The sequence below is a fragment of the Piliocolobus tephrosceles genome, chromosome 9 (genome assembly GCF_002776525.5).
Source record: "Piliocolobus tephrosceles isolate RC106 chromosome 9, ASM277652v3, whole genome shotgun sequence".
Classification (NCBI taxonomy): Eukaryota; Metazoa; Chordata; class Mammalia; order Primates; family Cercopithecidae; genus Piliocolobus; species Piliocolobus tephrosceles.
The window spans coordinates 125,756,743-125,777,181 of NC_045442.1; the positions used below are offsets into that span (position 1 = coordinate 125,756,743).

The 20,439-nt window shown below is 35.6% G+C and overlaps 1 protein-coding gene across 9 annotated transcripts in view; it reads right to left on the reverse strand.

Moving 5' to 3' along the window:
• Positions 1–20,439, reverse strand: part of TASOR2 (transcription activation suppressor family member 2) — an 80,087-nt gene that overhangs the window by 49,777 nt on the left and 9,871 nt on the right. For 4 of the 9 annotated variants that reach the window (XM_023230506.3, XM_023230504.2, XM_023230505.2 and 1 more), the window contains 2 exons: positions 1,812–1,957; positions 1,439–1,534 (listed from right to left, as the gene is read on the reverse strand). In XM_023230506.3, the coding sequence (XP_023086274.2) occupies positions 1,439–1,534; positions 1,812–1,957 (242 nt within the window). Of the gene's footprint in view, positions 1–1,438; positions 1,535–1,811; positions 5,661–20,439 lie in introns of those variants that run through there. The other 5 variants (XM_023230511.3, XM_023230510.3, XM_023230509.3 and 2 more) reach the window with 2 other exon arrangements.

Here is a 20,439-nt window from a genome sequence, read left to right on the forward strand (position 1 = left end):
CCGGGCTCAAGCAATCCTCCCACCTCAGCCTCCCAAAATGCTGGGATTACAGGTATGAGGCACAACTGCATCTGGCCTAATCTATAAGCTTTAAAATAAATAGTCTGTTCACTGTAGGTACTCAGGGCACAAAGAAAACTTATTCAAAGCAATCTGTATTTTGATTAATGGCCCAAAATTTTCACAGAATTTTACCATTTCAATTAACAAAAATGTCAGCAAGACCAAATTAAGCAGGGTCACAGGTAAGTCCACGAGAAGACTTATTTTCCAACTACAGCTTTAGAACCATGAAATTTCAAAATGTCTTACTGCCAAATGTTATTTTTAGTAAGAACCCAGAGCATCTTATTTGAATTCAGATGATTAAGTTAAAAAGGGATAAACTCTTCTGGTATTACTATATAGTCCTTATTATATGTTAGTGCTAATTATCTGCTAAACAAATCTGCCCCCCTTCTTTATAGACCATTAACCTAATCGAAGCACTAACTTTGACTTATTTTAGATCTCTGGTATTATTTAAAATGTATCTAGGAAGCCATACGTATCTTTGGAGACCTACCCTGTACACGGTCCTTTCCTTCTCCCATAATTTAGGTACAGGCAACAATACAGATTTCACTCTTCAAATATTGAATGAAGGAATTTCAGTTAACCAGGAGGCCAAAGTTTATTAAGTTACATGATTTATCTGATTTATCCCAAATCATGTAATTTAAACCAGAAAAATATCCACAAGAAACAAAAACCAGAAAAATATCCACAAGAAACAAAGTATCTATTAAACGATGATCCAGAATGGAAAAATATCCCTTCAATCTATTAAAAGGCATTACTGACACTAAAGAAACCCGTTTTAATCCAAATTGCACCCTAAGCTTACAAATTTTTTTTTTTTTTTTGAGACAGAGTCTCGCTCTGTCGCCCAGGCTGGAGTGCAGTGACCAGATCCCAGCTCACTGCAAGCTCCGCCTCCCGGGTTTACGCCATTCTCCTGCCTCAGCCTCCCGAGTAGCTGGGACTACAGGCGCCCGCCACCACGCCCGGCTAATTTTTTGTATGTTTTTTAGTAGAGACGGGGTTTCACTGCGTTAGCCAGGATGGTCTCATCTTCTGACCTTGTGATCCGCCCGTCTCAGCCTGCCAAAGTGCTGGGATTACAGACTTGAGCCACCGCGCCCGGCCACAAATGTATTTAAGATAAAACTTAAATATGTTTAATCTCTTAAACGTATTTAAGAGAAACCATGAAAAGTTGTAGAAATCAAATCAAATCTCCTTCATGACTGGCTTTTACTGATGTCATTTATATGCCACCAAACTAAGTAACAAAAAACACTGATGATTTGGTAATCTTACAACTCTTACAGAACGGAAGCACCACAATATTTAAGACTAATGATACCATTAATTTTCTACAACCTAATTCCCTTACCTGCTTTTCGGTATCGAACAGAAGAAACCCGTAAGTATCTTGAAGTTCCTCCTGAGTATAGTTACTTGCTTTTTTTTGTCGGTAAAAAGTTTTGTACTGTGTAAAGAGAGAATAACCAAATGCTATAAACTTACTATTTTGTCTTGCAAATTAATTTTTAAAATGCATCATTTAAATTCCTCCTGCTATAAGACTAAACATAAATGCATTATTTTTCTATTCTCTAGAATTACCTTCCAAGTAGCTATTTCCAAGGATCTGCTTCGTCTGAAAAATGATAGCTAAAAAGTGTTAGATTTATATACCAAAAATGATGGGTTTACCTCTTTTAAAACTAAAACAAAACCATCACAGTGCGTACCAAGCACCTCACCTCATTTAAGAAAATGTCATTTTTCACCAAAGTCACTTGACTGTACTGAAAACCATGCTCAGATGAAGAGTCCAAGTAAGATGTATGGAGGAGTGAAACTGCCCTCTGGAAGAGAGAGTCTGAACTCAAGGACACTGTCTCAAAAACTGTAAAACACAAACAAAAACAACGCAGCTATTTCAGATACCAAAGGATGGGGTTAAGTGGGACACACTGAATATCACTCAAAACATCATCTATTCCTTTCCTATATAACTAAGAAATATTTGTACTGTCTTAGCAAAATAACCTAAATAAATTACAACTGAGGCTGAATTACTTTTAATACAGGAGCTAAAATATGCCCTGCCAGACCCTGTATGTCTTTCCATTGAAAGCTGTGTACTATAACTGTAGTTGGTCAAAAGCGGATACAACTGTAGTGTCAAAGTGGTGGTCAGGAACTGCTTAGACTTTTACAGCAATTTCTCATTCTTTAGTTTTTTTTATCCTCCGTTTCTATCTTCTTCTTCTTCTTTTTTTTTAAATATATACGCCACGCTTGATAAACTTACCCTTTACATATTTTCATTAAATCCCTAAGTCAGCTGGGTTCCTTTTAAGGGACCTATTATTGCCCAGTCACCAAACACAATAGAAATCACTGTATCTCTGGGATTTCCTTACCAGCCGAGAAGAGTCTATTGAGTTTTACATCCTGTGAGTTATATTATAAAATCACTTTCATTTTATATAACAGAGCTGTATTTACAATTTTTTGAAGGTGCTTTTTTCAAACCACACCCATGTGAGATAGTGCTGAGAGACTGTGATACGCCCTTCCCAGGAGAGGCGTGTTTTCTAATTGAGAATTACCAACTGGATCCAGTAATTATGTTGACTGACTCTTTGTGCCTTTTGATTTTACAAGTCTCTACTTTAGCAAGAACTGAGCCTAATGACCTAAGAACACTGTCGCATCTAACCATTTTAACTGTTCATTCTCCTATTTGTATTCTTTCTATTCTCTTTATTAAGGTTGGGGGGTTTTACAAACCCAGTATTTATAAATAATAAGGAGAAGAGAATGATTTATATAGCACTGGAAGTACTGGTCATATAGTATAAATGTTATGAAGTACAGTAATATGGCTTCCCACTTTTATCAAAAATCCCAAATGTATTAAAGTTCGAAAAGTAAAGAGAAAAAAGAATCTCAATCAAAATTAACTTATAAGTAACCGATATACAAAAACTAGACTATCTCAGAAATGAAAGCAGACATTTTAGTAAGCTAAATTTGGACTAAACTGTCCTAATACTTTAATTATCAAGATATTTTAAAATATTTTAATAAACTTCCAAGTATCAAAATGAAAGACTGTAAATAGAAAAGAATGAAATGTTTATGAATATTCTGAAGTTGATATACATGATTTATATATTCATTCTAAGTTTACTTTTACTTTTGCTCAGTTTCACTTTCTCCTTCAATATACCAGTGCTGTAAAAAATAAGGACATTCTGAATAGATGCAAATAGCAAAACATCAGTTACAATAATTAAAATTAAAGCTTTATTAGCTACATTACTCAAAGCAAACTGGCAAGCCTGAGCATTTTCAAATTCATTTTACAAATAATCTGTACTGTTAGCCTAAACACAAACCAAGAATTCTTTAGAAACAATAATTTTGGAAACTTTATATTTGATGTTTATAAAAAAGCAAGAAATTTTCGAAATTGAATTATCTATAGACCAAGATCTAATATTTGAGAAACATATCGTTTACACTGAAAGAAATGTTTTACAAAGTAACTCTGGAAATGAAGACTATGATTATCAACTTCTCTAAATTCTATAAGTCATTAATAGGTAGGCACAGATTTAAGTTATATACATCCTCATTTCTGAGCATCATAACGCACAATAACGAACTGAAAACTGGAAAGATGGTGCAATTAAAAACACTAATATAGGGTTTCCCAAATACATGCTCACAGAACACTTCATTAACACCAGTGTGGGGAATACTGTTCCCTATAAAGCTACAAATAAAGTCAATGATTTAAAACGAAGGAGGAGGAACAAGCACCAAATTATTTTTTGCTTATATATTTTTATTTCCAGAACTATTTATTTATGGTTAAAACTGCTTCCACTTTAGGCCAGTATCCCCCAAATAGCAGTATATGCATAAAAGCAGTGATTTTATGGTTAGCGGAGGTACGTTAAAAGCAAAGTTGTTGGAAAATCGTAGCTAATCTTAAATCTTTCATGGGTTCATAAAGACATCAATTACACTCTCAAGAAAGCACAAGTTTCCTGCTCAGTAAATGAGAAAATAGATGAAAATTTCATCTAGAAATTTGATGCTCTCCCTTCTTTACAAAATACACTTTCACTTGAGAGTCCAATTAGTGCACTAAACAATACAAACACTTTATGAACAAATGGTCTCGTTTTTGCTGAGTAATGCTCAAGCTTTATTTAAACATTCAAGACTACTAGACTTTTAAAATGAAGAGGGGGCTATACCACAAAGAAGCCTAAAAATCTAAGAAGGTAACCTGAAAAGTGGTTGCTTATAAAGTATTAAGTATATCCCTTAGGGCTTAAGTTACGAATAAAGAGCATGTAAGAAAGGTTAAGTTCAATCACAATAGCTCTGAAAATTGAGTTTTCCTATAGTTACCTGGCTTTTGGCATATTCCTCCATTTGTGAGTTTAGTCTTAAATGTTAAGTCAAGCTTGATATAGGTTGGATTCTAGTCAAAGTAACTGCAATAACCTCTTCCCCTTCTCAAAATCCCTTAGAGATACTGAGTGAGACTGGTTTCAGACACTTGTCTCTCTTTTTAACTCCTAATAGAGATGAGAAAATTATAAACCAACTTCTGATGCCATATCACAGGTAACGGTCTTCCATTCTAGAAACATCTGGTCTGATAGTAGATGATGAAATAAACTAATGTCAACATCTTAGGTGTCACAGAAATTCTAAAACAACTAGCTCTTGTACATCTCCCCATGACTTTCCTGACTACATCTTCCTATAGAAGGGTTGCAACCCTTCATTAATACTAAAGATGCCTATATCCTTCATTTAGTCGAAGTAAGCCATTTGACAGTTGCTGAAGAAACTGTTACTTAATCCTAAAATGTATTACCTCTACTTTGAAGATATTAAAGGACATCTGGGTTTAGATAAATGTAACTTCTTAGAGCACAATTTGGTAGGACCTAAATAAAACCTTAAATACACATACTCATTAACCATTTCATTTCTAGGAATCTATTCCTGAAAATACTAAAACACACACACACACCACACACACATACAAAGGTGTTCCATGTGTATCAGTATCTTTAACAGTGAAAATACTGGCAATAACCTTAATTGCCATCAACAGGGAACAACTATTAAATAAAAACAAGGTAAATCTGTACATATTGGCATATAAAGATATCTATTATATGCTACATTATATGATGCCACTTGGTTGAAAAATATATAAATAATTTGTTTGAAAGTATACAGAAAAAGACCAAGAAAGGTGGGAAGCCAAACTGTTAATAATGGCTAAACAACCAATGGCTGTTGAAATTGGAACAACCAATGGCTGTTGAAATTGGAAAGTGGATACAAGGGGAACTTACATTTTTTAAACTTATACATATGGGTTTTTCTTGCATGTATTACTTCTACCATTTAAAATACTTCAATTCAAAAACCAAATAAAAATGCAACAATTTAAAAGATACAAATAGAGGAACATACATGTTTTATGTTACAATTTGAAAAGTGAATCACCTATTACTTTTGGACTAATGATTTTTTAAAAAATACAGGTACTGGAAATCATAATTTTTTTTTTTTTTTTTTTTTTTGAGGTGGAGTCTCGCTCTGTCGCCCGGACTGGAGTGCAGTGGCCGGATCTCAGCTCACTGCAAGCTCTGCCTCCCGGGTTTATGCCATTCTCCTGCCTCAGCCTCCGGAGTAGCTGGGACTACAGGCGCCCGCCACCTCGTCCGGCTAAGAAATCATAATTTTTTAAAGTCTTTGTTTTACATAATCTAAATTAAAACTAAAAACATTTTAATCATTCTATTCTGGATTCATAATTTATGACTTATAGCACTTAGTTTAATACCCACTCTTTTCTGATAGGGACCCTGTCTCGATCTCCTCTAAGAGAGAATGTAGCTGGGAGGGTGGTCTTAATTCATTTTCACCAAGTATACCCTCACAATTCTTGACACAGTCCTGTTCTCTGTTAATGTCATAAATGCTAAAATGAAGAAAGAAAAAAAAATCATAAAGTGAACAACTCTATTTATAGCATATTTACTATAGAAACAAATGTTCACCGAGTATCTAATTTGCGTTAGGAATAATTATGTAATATTTATTTACCTCCTTTGACAAGTATTCTCAGCTAAGGACTAAATTTGTTCTATAAGCAATAACACATAATTTGAAATGTTTTTCCTCGCAAAGTCTTTAACTTCTAAATAAAATTTTATACACAGAAATACATTATGCTTAATCACTTTTGCCTTACTGAAAAAAAATCTTTCAAAATGAATAGATCACAGAACCGTATCTTTATTCCATTAGTTGAAAACAACAAAATCAAGCAGAACACAATTTACAAAAATCTCTCTCCTCCCCCAGATTAGTAGTATATATATTCACTAAACAAAACTATTAGTGGTGACTATTATGCATCCAATACCATGCTATACCTTGGATTTATCAAGACAAATTACAAAAAGTCTCTATTACAGAGAAACAGGCCCTATATTAAAAGAGTTCAGATGAGGCTGGGCGCAGTGGCTCATGCCTGTAATCCCAGCATGCTGGAAAGCCAAGGCAGGCAGATTGAGCTCAGGAGCTTGAGACCAGCCAGGGCAACAAAGTGAGACCCCACCTCTATAAAAAAATACAAAAATTAGCCAGGCGTGGTGGAGTGTACCTGTAGTCTCAGCTACTTGGGAGGCTGAGGTGGGACAACGGCTTGAGTCTGGAGGGAAGAGGTTACAGTGAGCTGAGACTGCACCCCTGCACTCCAGCCTGGGTGACAGAGCCAGACCATGTCAGAAAGAGAGAAAAGAGAGGAATGGGAGGAAAGGAAAGAAAGGAAGGAAAGGAAGGGAGGGAGGAAGGAAGAGATAGAGAAAGAGAAAGGGGAGAGAGAGAGAGAAAGGGGGGAGAGAGAGAGAGAGAGAGAGAGAGAGAGAGAGAAAGAAAGGAAGAAAGAAAGAAAGAAAGAAAGAAAGAAAGAAAGACAGCAAGCTCAGACTAGACAAGGAAGAAAAATCTGCAGAGAAATTATAAATGTGTAGGAGTATCTAAAACATGATATAGTGGATGTACACTGATATAACCAATTTTATGGAGACGGAGCTATGTCAAGAAAGATTTCATGAAGATATAGATACTTGAAATTTGAGAAGATATTCAAATAAGGAAGCCAAAAAAGGAAATAGTGTACATTTTCTAGATAGTAGAAATAGCATGAGCAAATGAACAGATGTATAAACATGATACATTAAAGGAACTGCAAATAGTTTAATATGACTGACTAAGGGAAGAAGGGGGAAAAGAATAAGAACAAAGAAAAAGATTAAATAGGTGGTCAAGTTTTCAGTTTTTATCATGAGTCTGTGGAATAAGGATTTTAACATGCTTCACAAAAATAGCATGTATAGTTTTACAGCACATTTTTCCCCCAAAAAGAACTGGAGGTAGAATTGTGTGGATACATTCAAGATTTTTTAGGAAAAGTAGCTTTGTTGATAAAATTTCATGCAGGAGGTTCTTTATGTAGGGGAAAATTAGGAACTAGGAGACCAGGATTCTGGTGCAGGTTCTACCACTAATGTGTTTTGAGACAGTGCTTGAAGATATAGTGGACTGACTTCCCTACAATCATGTCCCTTTTACTTCCCTTCCACAAAACCACAATTTTGTTCAGGTATCAGGTACCATGGTTCAGAAGAAGTCTGGGGGTGTGTGCCTGTGTGTGTGTGTGAAAATGAGTGAGGGAGTGTGTGTGTGTGTGTGTGGTGGGGGCGGGGAGAGAGAGAGAGAGAAAGAAAGAGAGAAAGAGAAAGAGAATGAAAATCTTTTTTTTTTTTTTTTTTTAAATGGTAATGGCATTCATTTATGGTTTTATTCTTGATGAATCCTACTGGCAGATTTGTTTTTATTCGGGTTTATTTCTTTTTTTTTTTTATGAGAATGAAAATCTTAATTATTCTATGATCATTATGGTAATTCCACTCCCTTTGAATAGTGTTTGTTTTAGGAATAAACATGTGACTCAGTTCTGGCCAGTGAGATATAAATAGAAGTCTACAGAGAGAGTTCTGGGAAACCTTTCTTAGAAAAGGACTCCATCTTCTAGCCTAAGATCTTGTCTGAAGACGTGTTGCCTGGATCTCCTTGGAACCAAGGTGGGATTGATCGGCCAACATAGAATGGAACACAACAGAAAGAAACCAGATCCTTGAACAGATGAAATAAACTAACCTGGGGGCTGCCTTATCTTTGGGCTTTATACATGAAATAACAAATGTTCCTTATTGTTTAAACTTTTATTGGAAGCTGAAGACACACTAACTGATGGATTTTGTTAAATTTATACTCTCTAAGGCCTCCTTTAGTTATAATTGCCTTTCTAAAGCTCCTTTCAGTTGTGACTCTACAAGGAGCTTTACTGAAGGCTTGCTGTGCATGAGGCATGGTGCACTGGCATCAGATAACTTAGCAAATTACTTTTTTCTTTGTTGCCATGGATAAAGACGTTATCCTAGTAAGTGTTAGCAAGGAAGCTATTGTTATTAATGGTAACAATGGCTAACATTCGTTGGGTGCTTACTTTTTTTTTTTTTTTTTTGAGATGGAGTCTTGCTCTGTGGCCCAGGCTGGAGTGTAAGTGGCTCAATTCTGGTTCACTGCAACCTCCACCTCCTGGGTTCAAGCAACTCTCTTGCCTTGGCCTCCCGCACAGCTGGGATTACAAGTGCCCAGCACCACGCCTGGCTAATTTTTGTATTTTTAGTAGAGACAGGGTTGCACCAGGTTGGCCAGGTTGGTCTCGAACTCCTGGCCTCAAGTGATCTGCATACCTTGGCCTCCCAAAGTGCTGGAATTACAGGCATGAGCCACTGTGCTAGGCCTAGGTTTCGCTACTTAACTGTATGTATTAATCATTGCTGAGCCATACTGTGTAGTCAAGTTCCTTTCTTACACCATGTTTTGCTTTTCTGAATTTAAAATAGCCTCTGCTTAAATTTCAGTTACCAATCATTATTTCAGCTTGAAATTCTAGAGAACTAACAATATCCTCTGGATAAAGATAGATCAAAGATTTTGTTCATTTTGAGCAGTTTCTTTTCTTTTTTTTTGGAAGGATCCTTTCTGGAGCACTGTGCCTTCCAGCTTCAATCTGGGCTTGTGCCCTCTGATATTACTGCCTGGCTTTCTAACTTTGCTGGGGGATGTTAAGTTACAAAATTGATCTACAGATTCAACACAATCTCAGTCTGCAGAAACTGATGATCTGATTCTAAAATGTATACAAGAAAGATATAAGCCAAAACAAGTTTGAAAAAGAAGAACAAAGTTGAAGGACTCACTACTTGATTTTAAGAATTACTACAAAGCTAAAGTAGTCAAGACAAGGTGGTGCTGATATAAAGAAAATGCATATAGAGCAATGGGCCAGAAGAGAGTCCAGATAACAGATATTTAATATTACCAGTATAATTCCATCGAGAAAGAGTATCTTTACAATAAATGCTGCTACGGAACAACTAAAATGGGGGGAAAAACATGAACCTCAAAACTCTACCTTAAACCATAAAATTTAACTCAAAATGAATCACAGACCTAAACATAAAAACTATAACTATTTGGCAAAAATTATAAAATTTAAAAAATCATAGGGAAACATTTTCTTGACTATGCGGTACATAAAGTTTTCACAGGGCACAAAATTAGTGACCTAGAAAAATGTATACATCAGACTTCCTAAAAATTAAAACCGTCTGATCTTCCAAGGTATCATTATTAAGAAATGGGAAATATTTACAAAGCACCTGTACCTAGAATATATAAAAAACTCATAGACACATTTCACAAAAGAAAGCACATAATAAAAGGAAACATGGGAAATGGGTCAATATTATTAGTTATCAGGGAAGTGCTAATTAAAACCACAATTAAATACTACTGCTCCAGCAGAACTGCTAAAAAGACTGAAAATACCAAGCATTGGCAAAGATGAGGAGCCTCTGGAACACTCCTAGTAGAAATATAAAGCCAACTGAAAAATTATATAGTCAATTGAAAAAATAATGTCAGTTTCTTATAAACATACACTTACCATATGACCCAACAATTCTATTCCTAGATATTTACCCAAGAGAATAAAACATATCCACAAAAACACTTGCACATGAATGTTCAGAGCAGCTTTTTCACGGTAGCTTAAAACTGGAAACAACTCCAATATTCATAAATAGGTGAATGGATAAACAAACTTGTATATTCACACATAATAATAATCAGCAATAAAAACAGTAAAACTGATGCATGCATCTCAAAACATTAAACTGGGCAAAAGTCATCAGACACAAAAGAGTACATATTGTAGAATTCTATACATATACAGTTCAAGAAGCAGCAAAATTAATCTATAGTGATAAAAAGCGTTTCATTAGTTGCCTACAGCAGGGGGCAGGAACAGGAAAACTGACTGCAAGTGGGGTAAGCAAAAGGGAACTTTCTGGGGTGATGGACACACACTATATTTTTATTGGTGTAGTCATCACATGGTACATACATTTACCCAAATTCACTGAACTATATACTTAAATTGTGTTCATTTTATTGTATGAAAATTAGACCTCAATAAAGTTGAGCTGAAAGTCCCAAAACAAAACCTAACGGTTATGAATTTGTCCATAAAGGAAATTCCCAGAGCACTAAAAAACAACTGATCTCTGACCAAAATCAAGTAAAATGACAATGTAACCATAAAAAGTTAATCTCAAAAGCCCCATGTTTGGAAATTTAAATTTTAAAAATCCTACACACAAATGGTTCATAAATTAAAGAGTAACATGATCTAAGCTTAAGATATTATCTAAAATATCTATAAGAAAACTGTTCGTTTCAAATGTATACATTACAGAAGAAAAACATTTTTAAAATCAACAAGCTGGAGTCAATTCAAGAACTGAGAAAATGGAACAACACAGTAAACCCAAAGCAAATAAGAGGGGGAAATAAAAAGAGAAGATCAGATACTATTAAATAAGTGGTAGAGTTAATTGCTATAGGTATGTAAGTTTCAAGCCCAGAAGTTTTCCCACATAAACATTAGTCGCAAGAATGAAAACTTTCTCTTTTTTTTTTTTGAGATGGAGTCTCACTCTGTCGCCCAGGCTGGAATGCAGTGGTGCGATCTTGGCTCACCAAAACTTTCGCCTCCCAGGTTCAAGTGATTCTTCTGCCTCAGCCTCCGAGTAAGTGGGATGGGATTACAGGCGCCCACCACGAGGCCCAACTAATTTTTGTATTTTTAGTAGAGATGGGGTTTCACCATCTTGGTCAGGGTGGTCTCAAACTCCTGACCTCAGGTGGATCCACCCACCCAGGCCTCCCAAAGTGCTGGGATTACAGGCGTGAGCCACTGAGCCTGGCCAAGAATGAAAACTTTCTCAATTTATAAGTCTAGCACAACCCTGAATGAAAACCCAGAAAGGAACAACTACAAAAGAAAATTTTAAGGTAAGATCACCAATGACAATACATGCAAAAAAAAATCTTAAATAAAAACCAGAAAAACCTAAACTAGCAATACATATAAAATATAAAACAACGTGATTGAGGTAAAGCTTATGCCAGGAATTCAAGGAAGGAAGGTGTAACATTAGACAATTTATTCATAAAATTAATCATACTGAGAGATTAAAGAAAAACCTATGCCTTACTAGATATAAAATTCAACAGCCACTCGTGATTAAAAAGATAATTCATAGTAAACAGATTACCTGATAAGCAGATATCTAGAAAGCAGCCTACATACATAATGGTGAGACACTGAAGTATTCCCTTTAAAATTAGGAAGACAATGATCCCTAATATTATCTTCTAGTTAATTACTGAGAATTTAGCAGTTCATTCCTTTGCTGAAGTTTCCTTTTTCATTTACTGATTAGCTGGTATCTGTCTTCTAGTTGTTTCCTCAAGAAAGGCTCATATAAAAAGATGTAAAACTCTGAATGTTTAAAACTACCAGCCAGTATGTAGTTTTTATACCCAAAAGACACCTTGGCAGGACAAAAAAATACTTGGCTCACATGTTCTTTGAGTAGCTGACATGTAGTTCTTCTACTATTTTCTGGTACTGAATGTTTCTGTTATTCTGCACCAACCTGACTTTCATTATATGATCTTTTGCCAGTTCAAATTTTTTACCAGAATCTGTCTCAATGTTGGGGCAGTTTTCCCTGGAGTATGTGTGTCTTTTCAATAGATTTAAGTCTTTTCTTTAAGGAAAAAGAAACATCTTGAATTATACTTTAAGATACGTATTCTACGGAATTGGTTTTCTTTTTAGGGGCTCCAGTTTTGCCCGTTTTGGATCTCTTTTGGCTGTCTTATCTATCCTTACTTACCAAAAAAAAAAAAAAAAAAAAAAAAAAAATACCATTTCAGTAATGAGATCAAAGCTATAATAAAAACTCTCCCATTAAAGAAAAGCCCAAGACCTTATAGCTTCACTGCTGGATTCTACCAAACATTTAAAGAGGAACTAATATAAATTTCTATTCAAACTTTTCAAAAAATTGAAGAGGTGGGAATATTTCCAAACTAATTCTACAAGGTCAACATTACTGATACTAAAACCAGAGGAGACAATGAAAAGAGAAAACTACAGGCCAATATCATAGATAAACATAGATGCAAAAATTCTCAATATACTAGTAAATCAAATTTAAAAACACAGTAAAAAGATATTTGCCATGATCAAGTGGGATTCATTCCAGGGATGCAAGGATGGTCCAACATGTGCAAATCAATAAATGTGATATATTAACAGAACTAAGAACAAAAACTATATGATTACTTCAACAGATGCTGAAAACGCATTTAATGAAATTCAACATCTGTTTATGACTAAAAAAAAAAAAGCTCTCATCAAACTGCATATGGAGGGAACATATCTCAAAGTAATAAAGGCCATATATGACAAACCAATAGCAAACATCATCCTGAACAAGGAACAACTGAAAGCCCTTCCTCTAAGATATGGAACAAGACAAGGATGCCTACTTTCACCACTTTTATTCAATACAGTAATGAAGTACTGGGCAGAGAAATTAGACAAGAGAAGGAAACAGAGGGCATCCAAATCAGAAAAGAGGTCAAATGAGCCTGTTCACAGATAACATGATCCTATACTTAGAAAAACCTGGACTCCACCAAAAAAAATTGTTAGAACTGATAAACAAATTCAGTAAAGTTGCAAGATACAAAATCAACATACAAAAATCAGTAGCGTTGATATACACCAACAGCAAACAATCTGAAAAAGAAATCAAGAAAGCAATCCCATTTACAATAGCTACAAAGAATATAACATACCTAGGAATCAATTTAGCCAAAAAGGTGAAAGATCTATACAAGAAAAACTATAAAACAATGATGAAAGAAATTGAAGTGGACATTAAAAAACAGAAAGATACTTTATGCTCACGGACTAGAACTCACATTGTTGAATACTATCCAAAGCCAATTTACAGATTCAATGCAATGAATCCCTATCAAAATTCCAGTGACATTCTGCACAGAAATAGAAAACAAATCCTAAAATTTATATGGAACCACAAAACATCCCAAACAGCCAAACCAATACTGTGAAAAAACAACAAAGTTGGAGGCATCACACTGCCTGACTTCAAAATTTACTACAAAGCTACAGCACTGGCATAAAAACAGAAACATAGACCAGTGGAACAGAACAGGGAACCCAGGTATAAATCCATGTAGAGCCAACTCATTGTCGACAAAGGAACTAAAACATACAATGGAAAAAGGACAGTCTCTTTGATAAACGGTGGTGGGAAAACTGGGTAACTATACGCAGAAGAATGAAACAATCTTACCATACACAAAATTCAAAATGGATTAAAGACCTATATCTAAGCATCTACGACCCAAAACTATGAAACTACTAGAAGAAAACACCGGGAAAACACTCCAGGACACTGGTCTGGGCAAAGTTTTTCTGTTTAAGGCCTCAAAAGCACAGGCAACCAAAGCAAAAATAAGACAAATGGGATTACCTCAAGCTAAAAAAAGCTTCTGCATAGCAAAGGAAACAATGAAGTAAAGAGACAACCCACAGAATGGGAGAAAATATTTGCAAACTACTCACCCGCCAAAAGATTAACAACCAGAATTTATAAGGAGCTCAAACAACTCAACAGCAAGGAAGCAAGGAAACACACACACACACACACACACACACACACACACACACCCACAAATAACCCAATTAAAAAACAGGCAAAAGATCTGAAAAAGCATTTTTCAAAAGAAGACATAAAAGTGGCCAAGAGGTGTATGAAAAAATCCTCAACATCAGGAATTATCAGAGAAATGCAAATCAAAACTATGAGACATCATCTCGCCCCAGTTAAAATGGCTTTTATTTAAAGGACAAGCAATAGTGAATGCTGGCAAAGATATGGAGAAGGGGGAACCCTTACACACTGCCGGTAGAAATGTAAGTTAGTACAGCCACTATGGAAAACAGTATAGAGCTTTCTCAAAAAAACAAAAACAGAACTACCATATGATCCAGCAATTACACTACTGGGTATATATCCAAAAGAAAGAAAATCAACACATCAAAAAGACATCTGCACTCCCATATTTATTGCAGCACTATTCACAACAGCCAAAATATAAAATCAACGTCAGTGTCCATCCATAGATGAATAAAGAAAATGTAGTATACACAGTGCAGTATTATTCAGCCATAAAAAAGAATAAAATCCTGCCATTTTCAGCAACACTGATCATTATGTTAAGTGAAATAAGCCAAGCACACAAAGACAAGTATCACATACTCTCACTCGTGTGTGGAAGCTAAAAAAGTCGATTTTATAAAAATAGAGAGTAGATTTGGTGGTTATCAGAGGCTGGAAAGGGTACGAGGAAGGAACGAATAAAGAGAAGTTGATTAATGTATATAAACATACGGTTTGATAAAAGTAAGACGTAGTGTTGATCAGTAGGTTGACTACAGTTTACAATCTATTATATATTTCAAAATGACTAGAAGAGAAGAATTTGAGTGGTTCTAGCACAAAGGAGAAATATTTTAAGGTGACAGATACCCCAACTATACTGACTTGATCTTTACAAATTATATGAATGTATTATCACATGTATCCTAAAACTATGTACATCTACTATGCATCAATAAAAATAAATGTATACCTATTTTACTCACTTTTCTCATGTCTATCTTTTGTTTTGTTTCTTTGCATTGTCAAAATTGTGGTAAAATATACTTACCATAAAATTTCATTTCTACTTTTATGATCTTTGCCATGGTGTCTAGTCTACCTTGTGTACTTCTGAAGTGGCTTGATCATTTTTCTCCATTTATTTTTTTCTGCTGGTTCCCGTTTCACACCCTACTGTTGTCTGGCTGTCTCTTCCTTGAGTTCTTGTATTTTCTGCTTTCCAGTATTTCTCCATAACTTCTATGCTTCATTAATTTTATTTTCTAATACAATGTTGAGATATAATTCACATAGCATAACATTCACCCACATAAAGTGTACAATTCAATTGCTTTTAGTATATCCACAGAATTGTGCAACCTTCACCACAATCAATTTTAGAGTATGTTCCCCAAAGAAACCTTCTACCCCTTAGCTATCCTCCTCACCCCTCACTGGTTCCTAGGCCTAGGCAAACATAATTTACTGTCTCTACAGATCTCCAGACCATTTCTTATAAACAGAGTCATACAGTATGTGGTCCTTCATGATTGTCTTCTTTCACTTAGCCTGTTTTTGAGGTTCATCCATGTTAAAGCATATATCAATATTTCATACCTTTTTATGCCAAATAATATCCACTTCGTGGGTATACTACATTTTGTTTATCCATCAACTGATGGACATTTGGGTTGTTTCTACATTTTGGCTATTATGAATGCTGCTGCTATGAGCATTCATGTATAAGTTTTTATGTGAACATGTTTTCATTTCTCTTAGGTATATACCTTAGAGTAGAACTGCTTGCTCTTCCAGTAAATCTGTGTCTGCTCATCTGAGAAACTGCCAGGCTGATTTCAAAGTGGCTGCACCATTTTATATTCCCACCAGCAGTATACAGAAGGTTCCAATTTTTCCACAGCACTGTCAACACTTATTATCTGTCTTTTTGATTATAGCTATCTTAATGGGTATGATATGGTATATAAATGTATTTTAAAATTTGTATTAAAACCTTAGGTCACATTTTCCATATACTTCAAAAGGTCAGCAAACTTTTTCATAAAGGGTCAGAAAATAAATATTTTAGGATCATGAACCACACGGTCTCTGTCACAACTACTCATCTCTACTGGTAGAGCATAAAAACAGCCATAGAAAATGCATAAATGGGAATGACCATGTCCCTGTACAACTTTATTTACAAAAACAGGCAAGACCACAGGCAGTAGCTTGACCACTTGTGATTTATTTTTCTGGCAATATTGTTTTGAAAACACCATCTGTAGAAAATTGTGGTTTTTCTTTCTCTTTTTTAATTTTTAATCACATAACTGTTCAGTTAACTATTGTTTATTAACAGACCGTCCTAAAGTTCAGTGGCTTACAACCACAATCATTTTTTTATCACTCACATCTCTACAGTGTTCACTGAATTCAGCTTAACTCAGCTGGGGTGACCCTCACTCTGCTATCTCTCATCTTCCCTCTACCAATGAGCTAGCAGAGACATGTTTTTCTCATGGAAATGGCACAGATAGAGAACAAATAAAAATACCCAAGGCCTCTTAAGGCTTAGGCTTGAAACTGACATGGGTCACTTTTACCTTAGCAAGTCACATAGCCAAACAGAAAGTCAAGGAGTAGGGAAATATCTCTGTCACTTTAATGGAAGGAACTGCATAGGGTCATGGCGTGAATATAAGGGAAAGTAAAGCACTAGGGTCAATGCAACTGATAGTGGTGATGGTTGCACAACTTGGGAATAGATGAAAAACCAGTGAACTGTACACTTTTAAATGGTGAATTTTATGGCATGTGAATTATATCTTCAATAATAAAAATCATATAGAAGAACAAAAAACTAACACAAAATATAAAAAATACAATCTATCAGTCATTGTATGGATGTCATACATACTATTTTTGTTATACATGTCTGAATGAGATGAATTATCCTAGACTGTTATCAGCAGATTCAGGGTGTGAGGAGGGGATGGCAGTTGTCATGTTTCTTTAGGGTTCCCTCTGTTCCTAAATCAGAGGATTGCTGTTTCATAATATAGTGCTTTGTTCTTGTTCCTTGTCTAATCTCCAAATGTAATCTGGTTCAGGAGGGCCTTTACTGCCAGCTCTGCTTGCCTCTTAGAGACACAACCCTAGATTTCCAAGGTTATGCACTCATTTCTAGGAGTATTTTATTAGCACTAAGATCTCTGCCTCTCCCATGCCCCACCCAGGCACTTTCTCCTTCTACTTTCTCCTTCCTTGATGGATATCATATGGCTCCTCAGTCTTAAGTCAGGTATACAAGACTTCTCTCTTTGGATAGGGCTGATTCTGGATATGAGTAAGTTGCTAGAGATACCTGAAATGCTTTCTCTGTGCAACTTTACCTTCGTCACAGAACTGCTGGAACTTCCCACTGGGGATTCCTAACAGCACTTGCATACAATTTGAAGTTAAGAAGGTTTCCTTTTTCCCTGAATTTGTTAAAATGCAGTTTGAGAGCTAGCCCCTCGTTCTCTGCCCCCATTCTTCTTTTCAGAAGTAGGAAGATTAAGAATGAATCTGGTCTTGTTCCTTTTGGAACTATACATTTGGTACAATGAGGTTTTGTTCTATTTTTTGTTTGTTTCTGTTTTACTGATCAGGGCACTTAATAGGCGCTTTCAACCTAGAAACTCATCTCCTTCAGTTCTGGGACATAGATAGTTTCCTTCCACTGTATTAGATGAAGAACCTCCTTGGCTAGTCCTCTCGTTTTCTTACCATTTCACTCTTACTTTCTCATTCTTGTTGCTCTTCTGGTTTTTGGGGGAGAATTCTTCAGCTTTATTATCTAAACCTTGTATTAAATTTTTTAAAAATTTATTCTGTCACAGCAATTTTTTAAAATAATTTCTCTTTTTAAAACAGAACCTTTTTCATCTTTCACAGATGGCATATCTTCTCTTTAAAGATACTAGATTTATTTGTTGAAGTTTCTTCTGCTCCCTGAAGTAAATCTATTTATACTCAGCTCCTTTTATTTTCTACTTGGTCTCTTTTTCATTAGAGACTTTCATCTCATGGCAGGCGACCCTTGGCTGTACATTTATGCTCAAATGTGAGGCATTTAAAAGCTGACTAGGGCCAGGCACCAGTGGCTCACGCCTGTAATCCTAGTACTTTGGGAGGCCAAGGTGGGAGGATCACTTACGCTCAGGAGTTCAAGACCAGCCTGGCAACACAGTGAGACCCCATCTCTACAAAAAATAAAAATATTAGCTACACGCAGTGGCATATGCCTGTAGTCCCGGCTACACACGAGGCTGAGGTGAGAGGATGGCTTGAACCCAGGAGTTCCAGGCTGTAGTGAGTTACGATGGCGCTACTGCACTTCAATCTGGGTGACAGAGTGAGGCCCTATCTCAAAAAATAAAATAAAAGCCGAATAGAAGCTGTGGTACATGAACAATGCTTCCTGACCAGCAGCTCTACTCTTCGGGTGATCTGATGGATCCAACTGTTCAATCAGGTGAATACCCGTAGCTCATATCTGTTCAATACTTTGCCATGGGCTGGTAAGTTTCCCCAGCTAAGAATCCGTTAATATGTTGTTGAGGGGCACGTAAGCCTGACAGTTTGGAAGCCAATCAAAAAAAGACAACTGCTCTAGGTTCAGCATGTTGACCTTTCACTCCATCCTCATTTTCATTTAGGTGCTTCACCCCCACCTCAGCCATCTGGAGCCTCCTAGTTAATGTCGCCTGGGCATAAACTTTCAGTCTTCTGTCAAGGTAGAGGAGAGAGTAGTTGTCTGGGTGTATGGGAGTGGAGACGGGGGGTTTCAAGGTGTCAAAATGATAAAGACCATCAACCAACCCTTGTATTCCCACCCCATCCTGTAATTCTTGACTTCAGAAATACTGTACTTGATACCCCCAATTCCTAAAACTTTTCCAGATTCTGTGGAAAGAATCTGCTTGCCCCTTGTTGGCTTACCTCTCTTCAGCTTTCAGCATTCTCTAATTCATGAAATCATTTATTACTTGCTCATCTCCTTTCTAGTTTCCCAAATATTGATTTCAGCTGTATCTTACTCTCACCTTCTCTTGATCTTTGTGGATTTATAGCCTTATTCTTTTACTATAATCCTACAGAGACTCCCAAAGAGTGTATACAATTGAACATGTTATACTAAAAGTGTCTACTTAACCTGTCTTAATTTCTACAATTAAAAAATGATGCAGCTACCTCCTACAATGGTAAATACTATTGCCATTATTTTATATTTTAATTTGTGTAATTATGAAGACCTCATTTTACTAATGTACCCACCATAGCCCTAATTACATACCAAATCAATACATATTAATAATTAGCTGTTAGTGTATATGTATGTACTCAATAGTCATTTACTCAAATGCATAAAAAGCACAATCTAAACATCTTCAACGATATTCTCTCAAAGCATCCTGTCCTTTTCTTGCATGATTTATAATTACATATGTGTAGTTTCTTCATTAAAGTCATTTTCCTTCATAAGCCAAGCAATATCATGGCAGGAACCATATCTGTTTTGTTTACTACTGATTACTCAGCATCCAGTCCAATTCCTAGCACATAGTGTTTAGTAAATATGAATTTGGTAACTGAAGAATAAATAATACTTAGCAATTTAATCTGTTCCAAAACTCAGAAAAAGAAATAAAACTTCTCAATTATTTTTACAAAGCAAGCAGATGCGAATATCAAAACTAGACAAAACACAATGAAAAACTACAGACCAATCCCTTATGAATATTGACATAAAAATCCTAAATATATGCATTGGCAAAGTAAATCCATCAGGACATTAAAATAATAACAGATCAATTAGGGCTCATTCTAAGATGCAAAATGCTTCAATAAATAGTACATCCACAAATTTAACCATACTAATAGGTCAAAGTAAAAAACCACAAAGGGGCAGCTCGGGTTTGGGATGGGGTAGGAGAGCCACATGTCAGACTGTCAAAAGGAAGTTACTATATAACGTTCACCAGATGCCTTGTAACATGCAAATTTTTGTTGCTGCACAGTATTTCTTCATTTATACATGTTATTTTTTACCATACTTAATCCAAAA